General features: G+C 44.2%; 1 protein-coding gene across 2 annotated transcripts in view; it reads left to right on the top strand.

Moving 5' to 3' along the window:
* The first annotated feature begins 951 nt into the window (after positions 1-951).
* The window catches only part of caskin1 (CASK interacting protein 1), a 92958-nt gene continuing 80539 nt past the window's right edge, over positions 952-13370 (top strand). For both annotated transcript variants that reach the window (XM_023815054.2, XM_023815053.2), the window contains exon 1: positions 952-1993. In XM_023815054.2, the coding sequence (XP_023670822.2) occupies positions 1900-1993 (94 nt within the window). In that variant the 5' untranslated portion in view covers positions 952-1899. The remainder of the gene's footprint in view (positions 1994-13370) is intronic.

Raw genomic sequence — 13370 nt, 5'->3', positions numbered from 1 at the left:
CCTGGAGGTGTGAGGCATTAGTGCTACACCCTGTGCCATCCCATAATAATCATGATCATTATAGTAATTTCATGGCATTGTCTAGTACTCTTAATTTTATTTGTTTATTTTTTGTTTTTAATTTGTCAGTAGAAAATCTATCAATTTGGATTAAATGCGTGGGGATCGTATCTCCATTTTTAGCTCGGCAATCCAGAGTAGGCCAAGATGGATACAGAGTCTACTGCCCACACATATTATTATTATTATTATTATTATTATTATTATTATTATTATTATTATTATGCATTTTGGTTGGATTGTCCAAAGCAAATACCTGATGTGGAGAAATGCAGTTCCGCAGCTGTGAGCTAATGGGATTATCCACTGAATAACCACGTCAGCCTATTTTTACCATTCGCTCACTTTGGTACGTATATGGCATATATCATTAACCAGTATCGTCAACGTATCGTTTGTAGACTAGCTGCAGTACAGAGTGATATGGCATGGAATAAAAATTGTTCGAAAATGCCTATTATGCGCACAAGTCCATTTAAGGGGGTGGTACTTTGCAACAGGATAGTAGACAGTGTTGGGTGATAACCAGAGGGATATAGTCAGAATATCAATGGCAGCTACTTCTGCAAACCCACCAGCTCCCAGTAGGGTTTGGAGTGTAGCCGTGAAGCGTAGCCTGACCCTTCATCACTGGTGACGGGGCTCGGTCCGCACCGCCTCTCCGCTAATGTTAATGATCATTAAGACCTTCGGAGCAATAAGCGTCTACTAAAACAAGAACAAAATTGGGAAAAAGGAAACTGCCGTCAGTGCCTATTAATCCTATACCTTATAAGCACACTCTTTGTTTTGCATTAGTTCACTACAATCAAATGTTTCATTTACAACTTAACGAAGTGCGGAGTTTAATAGTTTCCAGGTGAAACACTTTTACCGCGGAATGAGACGTTATAAAATTATTTATGTTCGTAACGTCTGTGATGGATTTCAATTTACATTACCGAATGGCCGTGGTCGAAAAAGTTAAATCAACAGCATGTTTGTCGTATCGGTGTCTTACGATGTAACCCATATGCACCTTGCGTGTTTGTATCATTTGTGCGCTAATAACGCGCTATAGGTTATCCGGATGCCTTTTATATTTTCCGTCTGTTCTCGGTGGAGGGAGGAGGCTGGATGGTCCCGACTCTCGGGTCCGCCTCCTGGATGCAGTGCAGCCATTTAGGCTTACTAACCTACTTGCATACTATGGAGCTACTCTAAACAGCAGCCGCGGCTCCGAAAGGGGGGGTGGGGGCTGGGGGTTGCTGACTGTATTGAGCTATGGCACAGCTGGCTTCTGTTTACCCGATGCAGCCTCCAAAAGATCCGGACCGGCAGGCGACGCGTCGCTGATCGCAAGGAGAGACCTCGTATTGGCTTCGCTGCAATTTCATTCCGATAAAAAAGCAGGATACTTTTCGCCGATTGGAAATATAATAATCGCTTTGCGCTTTTAGAATTGATCTTTTATAGAGGATATCTTAATGCCATTAATATTTCTTTTTTTTATTTATATGTGTATATGCTGGGATACCTATACGCAAAGTGTAGTCTTGTGTATAACAGCGTAATCGCATGCTTCTGGCTGGATTTGTGTCTTATTCATGACGCCCGGTGCGGACCTTGTTAACCTCCAGATTTTGGATCATTTGTACGGTGCCATCTCCATACAAGTGTGTGCCAAGCTTTCGGGAAGCGAGCGTCTATCCCCCCGGAGAGCAGAAAAACCAAGCCATGCGTATTGCCGATGCATTTCCTTAAGAACGGTCAGCAGTAGCGGGCTGGAAAGATAAAATACACGGAGGATGCTTTGGATGTGAAAAACAAATAATAAATAGATAGGGAAAAAAGAGCGAGATGGGGAAAGATCAGGAATTACTGCAAGCAGTGAAGACTGAAGACCTTATCACCGTGCAGAAGCTTTTACAGAGGCCCAAACCGGGAAAAGCAAGTAAGTGATATTTTAATGAAAATATGTTTTGATGGGGCGGAGGTGGTCTCTACAGAAAATGTATTCTATCCATATGGATTCTGTCATCCTTTACATTTATTTTGCAAAATAGTGTCATTGCGACCGGATCTTAAATGCTATACTACAATTCACTACTATACTATATCGTGGCACTATAATGTGTTACCAGAAACTAGTACACATCGGCACACTGGAATTTAACCGATGACAGGTGGAAGAAAGGGAGAAAATTATATTTATTTGGGATAAATATCTAAAGAAAACAATAATAAACAATTACATGTCGCTAAAACACAATTCGCACTGAAAGTTAAGAATGAATGATTTTCTTTGGGATATATTAAAGGTGTCCTTCAAAAATCGATTTTATGTCATTATTTGAACGTGACTTTCGGTGTGGCGAAAAGTAATACTACAGTGAAACGTAATATTGATCTACCCACATACCCTGAGAATAATTCCCAACTGAAATCTACCGCTGAACTAGTGTAGGCTGAACGCCGAGAAACGGTAAAAGGAATGCCATTAATGTCAGGTCAGTTCGGATTTTATTACTTTATTAAGTTACGATTACGTGTTTGTTCGATTAATCGTCTGCATGAGCGTAACACTAAGTCAAAGCAGAGACTGTCAAACATGCATTTTAATGCGAATTCCCTAAGTCCCACGCTGAGGATTCTGAGGAACACCAGAGTATGTCGCAGACCTCAGGTTTTAACCTGGCAGTATGCCTAACCCGATGTATTACATTTAACATGCATACCAGAAAAGCTTATTTTTGAGCCATTTTCTCAAATGTCAGGCCAATTAGTAAGATAAAAACACACAATCAGGGCTTCTTGATGTGACGAAATGACTCTTTCCCCCTGACTTTTTCCTGCAGTTTATGATTTCTGTGGCATTTCTTTAGCCTTGAATGCTTTTATATTAAGGATCTAAAATATTAATTGTTCTTTGTTTTTTTTATAGTTAAACATGGCACAGTCTTCCAACAAATGATGGAGCTGTAGCCTGTTATCAGGAGATGGGCTTTTTTGGCGAAGTAAAACCTGGCCTTCAGTTCGATGAGAGACGAGTGAATTTCTGTCAGCAAGGACCCTGAGTGATAATTGCATAGCACTTAGGCCACACGGTCTCCTTTGGCTCCACGGTGTCCCTTCTGTGGAGATTACTGGCGTGGAATGTAAACGAGAACACAGCCAGGCAGTGGTCTGTGGTGCAGGTGTCATCTGTGATGCAGACTGACCACTCTGTCCGCCTATTTGAACTTAGCATTTTGACGAAGCTAAGCTGCAGTCTCACCTAGGCCTGGATTTTAATGGGATCGTCTTACCCTTTTACCCGCCTGATAGCCAGATGCTTTTGAAAAGTGTTTTTTTTTTTTTAAGCAAGACAGCCTCTCCTTAATGAGAGTTCGGGTGCCTGCCTGTTTTGGATGCGTCTCGCGTTCTGATTTTATTTTGAGGTGCCTTTATTCAACCGTTCACAGAGTCTTAATGGAGTTGTGTCTGCCACCGGAAAGTGCAGCGTATCTTTCCCGAAATGAACCTTTCTAGACATCCTAGCATTTAAAAAAAAATGCTTCTGAAATAGCAGTATGATTCATTTCAGGAGTGCATGCACATCAGTGAACATTTACAAATTTGCGAGAGGGTCTCATTCTCTCAATATTACCCTACAGCATGCAGCGGGATGCCCCCCATGTGAAAAGCTGGCCCTAGCATGTTAGAAGCAGTGATTTCATTGAGGCTCTGCCTTTTATCTGTGGATAGTGTGACTGTAAGAATTTATTTAAAACCCCAAGCCAGCACATATTTAGTGTGTCAGGAGAAGTTGAGTCTAAAAACTGAGAAGCTGCATGAATTTTCCATGTTTGTAAATAACCTGAGATAAAAATGGCCGTGCCGAGATCCTCTCCCATACACCTGTCTGATGCTAATAGGTGTACCTCCCACTATGTTCCATTCTAATTTGGCAGGATCTCCAAGGGGTGGAACGGAAGGTTATATGCAGAGCAGGATTTTCCCTCCTCCTGCCTTGGTGATTGTACCAGTGCCAGACCTTTCTCTGATTCTTAGGTCCAGATTGATTCTAATGGTGACGGTATTGACAATTAGCCTTAGCGGTAACCCGAATGATTACACTGACATTGATGTTATTCTGCCTGTGGAGGCTAGCAGCGTGTCTGAACACGGTGCTGGAGTCAGACGGGTCGACTCGGGTCAGCATGAGACCGGTTGGCAGCGAGCGCAGCTCCTTTTGCCTGCAGCGCCACCTGCAGGTGCCTCGTGAACGTGGCCTGTCCTCCAAGCCAGCTGATCGAGGTCAGATTGGGGTCGAGTCGGGAGCAACGCGACATTTCGGTTATACGGGACGCTTGGGGGTCCCGGGGGCCAAATCGGGACCGTGCCGTTCTGGGTCAGAGTCAAGGTTGACGGCTGTGACGGCTGCTGCTTTGCATATGTACAGAAACATTGCAGATGACACGTAGTTACAATCCCAGGGAAACACAAGACTACTGACTGTATTAGAAATGTTCACAGATTTAGTGGTTTTTACCTAAAAGGGCCTGGGACCCTGACCAGGTTAAGTGCTTAAAAGATGGAGGAATGCCTACTTGGGCAGCTCACGTCCTGCTCATGCTCTGCTGGCTTCAGCTATGCTCATTGGGCGTTGTACATCCTTCGATAGTGGATAGCTCCACCCAAAACGAGGATGCTGGGAACTGATGCTGGGGGCTGTGCTGGCTGGCTTCAGAGCCTCGTTACAGGGGCAAGAGGCAGAGGTGACAGTGTTACACCTGCGATCCATTCATTCGTCGTCCAACTGCTTACCCACGTCAGGGTCACAGGAGGAGCCGGGAGCCTATGCCAGCTTGCATAGGGCATGAGGCACGGGGCACCATAGACCCCGTCTGTCACAGGGCAGCTGCACACACTCATACACACAGCCATGTACTGCAGGTCATCTAGAGAAGCCAGTTAGTCCAAATGCATGTCTGTGGAGGAGACTCATGTAACAGGGGGAGAACATGCGCGCACACACACACACACACGCGCGGAGTGGCGGTTCGAACCTCATACCTGGAGGTGTGAGGTGACAGTGCTGGGTGCTAAAATTACTAATAAGAAGTATGAGACACCAGGTAGCATCGTGACTATGGACACGGCCTTAGGAAAGTGGAGGGCTGGACTGTGAAGAGGCTCCGCTTCATCGTAATGTTAATCTGTAATCACAGAAAACTGTAGGCTGTAAGTTGATATAAAAGGAAGTGCTACCTAATAATGATCAATAATTGAGAGAATAATATTTAAATACCTAAATGCTTTTTCTGACATTAAGATTTTTGAATGGTCATTGCTGTTCGTAGCCTTACTTGACGGTAGTGCAGGATAATCACTTCAAATGATATGTTTCTTTATTGATGTGTACATGTATTTTTGATATAGATAGAGGTATAACTCATCTCAAGGGAAGTGAGACGTAGGTGTTATTGAGACATCGGCCGGCTTTGATGGAAGCTGCGCTGTGGATTATCTGCCCTGTCAGGATGCTAATTGAATCGCTGTTCTGGCACCTGTCAGATTTCAGGCCTGAGAGACTGAAATTATCAGCCCTCACACATATACACACACACACACACACACACACACACACACACACTAAATATCTATATCTCTGTGGGGACACCCCATTCATTTCTATGGACATAATCCTAATCGATAACCCTAACCCTCTAATGCTAACGATAAGTAATCAAACAAAACACATGAGTTTAGTTTTTTTGATTGCGGTCACGGATTTTTATCACTTTGTGAGGACTGGAAAAATGGTTGCCACAACATCAGAATAAGAGGTTTATTGTAATATATATATATACACCCCCCCCACACACACACCTGTTAGTTAAAAGCTTGTAAAAAGCTGCCATTTCTTATGCCATGTGATGTCATTTTCCATTGTTCCATTGGTCTCCGGTTTTGCTTGGTAAGATTAAAGGTGCTCATGAACAGAGAGGATTACAAATCTGTCATGGGGTTTATGGAGAGCTGCATCGGGGGCATATCAGGACCTCCAAAATGGGGAGGGTGTTTCCTAAATGCTGAATGCTGATTACAGTATGAAGTCTCCCAATTTGTAGCCGGGGTCTGGTGGAGAGTGTGAATGCGGCAGACGGGTACGAGCAAAGTCTTCAGGCCAGTTTATCTGCAAATCACGGCTAAAAATCATTTAGAGTCTCCTTGCTGGCAGTGACTCGGCCCCAGAGCATCTGCGCTCTGATGAAGGGCATCCATCCTTTCACCTGCCTACTACAGGGTTATGGGGAGCCTGGGGAGGTCATTATAATCAATATGCTTCTAATATCTGAGCTAAAATCTCTGGAACTGGGAACTAAGGAAGCCCTTGATTCCGTAAATAATATATTTTTACATCCAGGCTACAAACTGGCCAGGGTAACAGCGAAAGACCCAGGCAATGATGGTTCCTGTTGGGTTAACAAATGATTGAATTACGGAACAGATGGTGGTATCTGGGTCTGGGGGTCATGGAGAGACTCAAAGCTGCTTTACTGCAGTTTACTAACTCTGCAACGCGTCCGTAGCCCCTGGCTTCAGTTGCTGTATTAGTTTTTTAACAGCTATCCAAAGAATTCTAAATTTTCAGTGTAAAAATGTGTGAGAAGTACATTTCTGAGAAGGACATTGCCTTGGATAACCCTGTAACTTTGGCTTTTGCAGAAATAAACCGCTGAATTCATGTAGTCAGGTTTTTATGCGTTTCAAACTGAGCCAATGATTTGTTTACTTTAATTTGGAGTTCGTCGCCCATCAGCCATTGTTAAAGCCGACTAGGAACTTCTGTAGCAAGCATGATTAACCCTAAGAGAGAGCCTAGCTTTCAGCTTGGCGTCATTCCCATTGCATTTTGCCATGTAAACAGTGCAGGATAGAGCGGCACGTGGAGTCTGTGCGTGTGTTTACGCGGCGTTTGCTCAGGGCCTGAGCACACGTACGACACAGACAGGACTCCTCGTCAGCAGCGACCTCCGCCAGCCACATCTCAAGGTTGCACCGGGAGAGGAGATCTGATGAGGCAGCGTCTCTGAGAAGAGGCCGCCCCGGCCATCCTGCGGGGCAGTAGAGCAGGCAGCGTGGGTGACGGTGACAGGCGCTGGGAACACCACCTCGTCCGGTGGCTGCTCCACAACGCCAGCGCGCATTGCTGAGATGAGGAGACGCATCTCAGGGATCAGTTGGTCTCCCGGAACAAGACGCCTGCTGCCCAGGTTCTCGTTTTTTTACACCTGCGTCGCGTCTTTTTTAAGATGGCTTAACCAGCGCCTTGTACTCCGCTCTCTGCTTCCTGCTGTGACATCACGCCCCTTCTCCATTCCTGGATAACGTCTGCTTGGTTTTGTCTGAGCCCGAAACCACTAATGTTTGAAACTTAGTGTCCTGATACCCAGTTGTGTTCTTATGGAGTGTATGCCGCTACCATCCAGGTGTGTTCCGTGGCCAGAGCGCTGGCGGGGGGTGGGGGGTGGGGGTGTCTCCTCGGCTGAGAAGTGTGCGCTGACAGGACAGGAGCTTTCATCCTAGCTTCCCTCTCCAGAGCATCGTTAGCCTTTCCTGCCATCGATGATACCGGATAATGGGGGGCGGTAAACAAGATGCTCGTTGTGTACTTCTGAATCTCAGGTGAAAAATGAACATGAGATTTAAGTGTGAGTATTTTTATATCTGAATAAGGTTTTGCCTCTGGACTGGAATGACGGATACTGACTGCACTAATGGATGCTGCTCTGATCACTATTTTGTTTGGTGTGATTTTGATGGCACGATCTCAGGCAAGACGGAGGAGGTTAACACATACATGTGTGCCAACTCGGACAAGGGCACGAGGCAGGAATCGCGAGGCAGGATGTGGGGTAAGCTGCAGCTCTTTTCTTATTGGCCGACATAAGCGTAACCAGCCACTGAAACAGCAGCTGGTTTCCATGGAGATTGTGAACATCTGGGGTTGACCCAGTGTACGGAGGAAGATAGCATATTTCCTAGCACTCTATCTGCTGTAGGCTGTGATCAGGTATCTTATCTGGAGGGTAAATCTAGCTGCTACTTCTCTGAAATGAAAGAAGAACCTCAGATTCAACTGTGAGCAGAGAGACATAAACAGTTCTGCTGTTAGCCAGTCACAACAACTACTAAGGAGTGGCTATTGAAGAGAAAGAGTGATGATTCCAGCAACAGTCCTGCTGTGGTTTCTCTGAGCTCCCGGCCTGCACGTGGAAGATAGTTTAATGTTTTACACCTTGCTATATGAAGCAGGCTTGTATTTCGTTTTAAAATACAGATCACAGGTCTTTAGGGTAGTAAAGGACCCACAGACAGTCCTCATTTTTGAGGGACACTATGATAAAAATGCAGTTTTTTTTCCCCACAAACATGATATTTAAAAACATGGTATTTCTTGTACCACGGTCACAGACAGGTCTTGCCACAGATCCCTGCTAAATGCAGTCTGGGTGGTCTGCCATCTCAATGTATAAATAACAGCTGAGAATAAGGGAACTCAAACTTCAAGCTACCAGAATAAAGGGCTCAGGTAACAATCAAAGGGGAAGTCGTTAGTCAAATTTGCAAGCTCTTCGCTGGCCACTGGACAGTGCTGTAACTGCATGCATGTCTTCAGCATCCTGTGCACCTTGATGCCCATGCTGGGTTGCCTTGGAAACCCAAGAGCGCTCAGTGAAGTGGTGAGGTCTTGTGTTGATCACTTCCCCTAATGGATTTTCAGAAAGGGCTGGCCTGAGGATAGAGGTACCCCCTGAATAATTCATGTCATTGCCTTCAAGTAATTTAAAGTCAGTCTGCAGAGTGTTGCCACCTTGAGGTTGCACTGGGCTTAAAGGGAGGTTCAGAGTTTTGAATTGGGAATATCATGTGTTGTACTGAGTAAAGAAAATATGTGGTTTCAGTTAGCTTTCACTGACAATCTATATTAGAGCTGTTTCTCTCATTTTCCGAGCATATTGCCCATCTGGGCTGAGTTTTCTGACCCTTAAGGAATGCTTTGTGTTGAAACGTCTGCAGAAACCCCAGCATTTCAATCTGAAGCAGTTATTACATGCTGTTGCCGTCTTAAGTGCATTTCCTTTGTTTCCCCAGGCAACCTTGCATACCTGTGCTTGTGTGTCACTTACAAACAAACTCTTTAGCTTTTCTTATGAGTCATTGGCCCGGTTAGCACATTTAATGGTGTGTGTGGAGCGTGCAGTAAATCCTGCATCAGGACCCGAAAGCCCACTCCCTCTGTGAAGGTCCGTTCCCAGTACAGTCGCTCTCAGCGTGGCATTCTTTGAGAGTTCCTCTCATGCACTCCAGAGGACGAGGCTCCCAGCACGAGTGCTGTCAGAGATAGCCTAGTAAGAGCCATTTGGATACTGATTCTCAGGCATTGTTCTACATCCCCAGTAGGGGATTTATCTGCGTGGGTTTCTGACACCACACAGCATTTTTAGTTTTCCTGGTGGTCTATATTTGATTCCTCTACCACTCTTAGTGCACATTACCTCTCAACAATGACATGTAGTGAACAGCAAATGTTATGTCATTAGCTGCCATTTTAGAATAGTGATCCTTCTGAGTAAGTTACCTTAAGTCTATTGAGTAGAAAAGTGTGCTGGGTGAAGACCAGTGACTCTTCTTAAACAGGAGTCGCATTGATGTGATAGACTGTCCTTCACAGCATACTGATGATCAGGATTTCCGGATGACCATTCGAGGCTTTTGCGCACCCTGTCCTGTGATAAAAAGCAGTGATTAATGAAAGTGACAGATCCACAGCTTTCTGTTGGCAGCGATTTCATTTGTTCTTCTCACTATAAAAACGTTGGTGTCTTTCTCAAAGTCTTAATAAGTAAGTTGTTCTTCTTTCCCTTCTTAGAAGTGTGATTTGACTTCCAGCCCAACACTAGATCAATTATTTCAACTTCTGCGTACATTTATTACATAATCAGGCATATCTAAACAGCTTCTGAGAGATTGATATCAGGCCCATCGATATGAAGCAGATTCCGTCTCTGAAAGGACAAATGTATAATACCCCCCCCCCATACTTGGCATTCTTGCATGCTTTCCATTACCAGAAACTTCAAGACGTTTTATGATAATGGTGAAGAGCTCTACACATGGACCCGCTGGGTGACATTGTGCCAGGCAGGACTGCTCAAGGAGAGCCAGGGAAAGCAGGTGTTGCACTGAGCACCGTGTACTGTGACTGACCAAGGTCCTGCTGCTTGGTTTGACAGTCCCATTGGGCACTGGGCTGAGAGAGAGAGAGAGAGAGAGAGAGAGAGAGAGCAGGATCTTCTCTTTTTTTCACATCTCTGATCTAGCATACCTGTACGCACACTTTGACTTTGTTCTGCACCCAAGTCCAGAGTAATGAAAGAGTTCATCTTCCTTTGGAAGCTCAGGGAAAATGTCCCAGAGGACGTAATGCTAATAAAGCTATTAACAGCCTGACTTTCCTGTGTCGCTTTGGTCAGCAACATTATTGTTGTGTTATGATAGGATTATCTGTGAGTATATGTGGTCACTTTAAGTCAGCTTAGATAAACCCATCCAAGATTCCTATATGTTCTATTTCTTGCCTTTCCGTGTGGTTCCTCCATCCTTTTTATGGACTTTCTTATTTCTCCATCTTTATTATGCCTCTCATCTCAGTTGTTTCTTGATTATTCCGCATTTGGATTATATTGTATCAGTTTTAAATTAAGCTGTGTTTACTGCATATTAGTTCTTGTTGCTGCAGATCGTATTGTAATGTACCTGTGTGATAAACCCTTGGCTTAGGTATCTGACTTTTGTCGGACACAAATTTGTTAATTGTGTAACTGTTCTGAAACCGAGACTGAAACCACAATACAGACATTAATGATCTTGAGCTGTGATTCTGGAACACAGGGCCACGATATCCACCCCCCACCCCCCAAACCTGCTGCCCCCACCGCAAGTGCAGCCTGTTCAGCTGTCATTATGTTACTAATGTTAGAAAATCATTCTTCATTGCACAATTAACACTATAACACATGCAAATCATGAAACTATTTTTAAAGTTAGGCCAAGCTGTACATTTTGTAAATATTTATTATATAAATATTTTATTGTCTTCCAACTGTGTGTGTCACTTGTGGGGACCATTTTCCAGATCCCGACAAAGATCTGTGAATGCAATCAAAAAACTAAAAATGCCAAAAGTCTCGTATTTTGTTTGATTATTTATGGTTAAGAAATTAATGGAGAGTCCCCACAAAGATAATTATATAATTACAAACCCTTTTGTGTGTGTGTGTGTGTGTGTGTGTGTGTTTATATGTATATATATATATTTGTATCTGTATAGCATTTGTATTTACTTTGGTGTATTCAGTGAAGATTCTCATAGGCACTGCAAGAGGTCGTAGTCCGCAGATTTCAAGCGCTTGCAACTGAGCATCTCTACAATCATATGGGTTACCGTCTCCCATCCCATTTATATGGGAATCTGACAATTAAAAACCAGAGACATTTTTGAAAATGCAAATTTAATAGCAGAGAACGCAGCAGTTGTCAGAGGATAACCCTGAATAATTATGTGTTGATAATGATGAGATCCGAGGTGCTGGCTTACTCTGTTGGTGCGCTCTGCCGTTCCGATGTGGCGAGGGGCTGTCAAGGGTCCACAGTAACCCGCGTGGTCAGCACTGTCAACATTCATTATTTAATGGCACTTCCTGCATCGGGGGTTTTAGTCCTGCCCCTGGCTTTCAGTCTGTGTACTTTCTGTGTGCATTTACTCTCGCAGCCTCTCACAAACTTGCAGTTTAATTAGTGTCTCTAAATAGCCCTTAGTGTGTGAGTGTGTGCCCCGTGGTGGACTGCCATCCCATCCAGGCTGTCCCCCACCCCCATCCAGGCTGCCCCGCCCATCCAGGCTGCCCCGCCCATCCAGGCTGCCCCCTGCCTTGTGCCCCACGTTTTCTGGGATAGGCCCCAGGCTAACTGTGACCCTGTACTGGATAAGAGGTCATAAAGGATGGATGAATGAATGGGATCCTGGGCTATACCCTGCAGCCACTGACCCTGTGCTCTAAATAGCAGGAATGGCTCTGTGAAAGAACGAGTGAGGCCTCATCATTCTGACTTTCGCTCTGCGGATTTGTGAACCGTTCAGACAGACGGCTGTTTGCCTGTGTACTGAATGCCAACCTAGAGACAAGGTCACCTTGAATTTCATACCGTCGTCTCACCTAAGCTCACCCCATCGATCATTTTACTATATGCTCATCAGTACTAATAGCGTCAGACTCTTCTCTCCCGTGAGTGTTGTGTAGTAATTTATCAAGAACTGTGCGAGGCTGTGTTTAGGAGACTTGGGGATCTTTGAAGGCATCATATTATTTGATTATGGATGGTAATCAATGTTTTGACTGGTGTCATATCAACTAAAGCTGCAGTTTATTACAGGGGAATTCTGCTGACATCTGATCATGTTGTATTCTGTCCACTTTCCCTGTACACACAGCACTTATTTAATTTTTGAATTTAAGAATAAAGTCTTTCCTGGAGTCTGGATCATAGCTGGTTCTTATCCTTTTTAATAAAATTCCCAGTGGGCACCATCTAGAATGCTCTTTACACTGTGATAGGGCTGCGGTTCCTGGGTAACAGAGAATTATTAAAGACGTCGAGTGTCAGAAGGGCTGCCTGGGACTGCTGTTGACACTGACATCAGTAAAATACAGAAACACAGAGAGCTTAAATGAAATCCTCTCTAAACGGATCTCCATGTCAAAAAACATCCATGGATGATTTTTTTTTCAGGAAAAAACTGCAGGTGCTTGTAACCCAACTCCCTCTGGCCACCTAGACAACGTCAGCTGATGAATGGAATGGGCCTGATTTATTTTTGGGTAGAATTCCCCTCTATATGTGAATGGAAACCACATGCAACTGGTATGAGCAACCAGCAGTATCTTTGTGGGGACTTTCACCTACTGGCCTTGCTTTCGCATAGTAAGAACAAATTCTTTCACTTTGACATTGGCTGGACAATACACATCATTTATATCATATTCACGGGAGTAAATCCTGCCTCCATGAAATGCCTACACTAAGCTTCAACAGCAGAACGCCCACCTAGCCCTAGCCAAAGTATAAAATAGCCAAGTCATTCTAGTGGATGCTATTTCCTTACAAAATCTAAAACTAACGTTTCATGTAGAAATTACATTGACAACAAAGTAACAAGCTGGGTTATTAAGCTAATTTTCAGTTCTAACAACTATTGATTTTGCAGACCGTTATTTTCG

The sequence above is a fragment of the Paramormyrops kingsleyae genome, chromosome 5 (assembly GCF_048594095.1).
Source record: "Paramormyrops kingsleyae isolate MSU_618 chromosome 5, PKINGS_0.4, whole genome shotgun sequence".
Classification (NCBI taxonomy): domain Eukaryota; kingdom Metazoa; phylum Chordata; class Actinopteri; order Osteoglossiformes; family Mormyridae; genus Paramormyrops; species Paramormyrops kingsleyae.
Note: the sequence above shows the minus strand (reverse complement) of the source record. Positions and strands in the feature narration are given on the sequence as shown.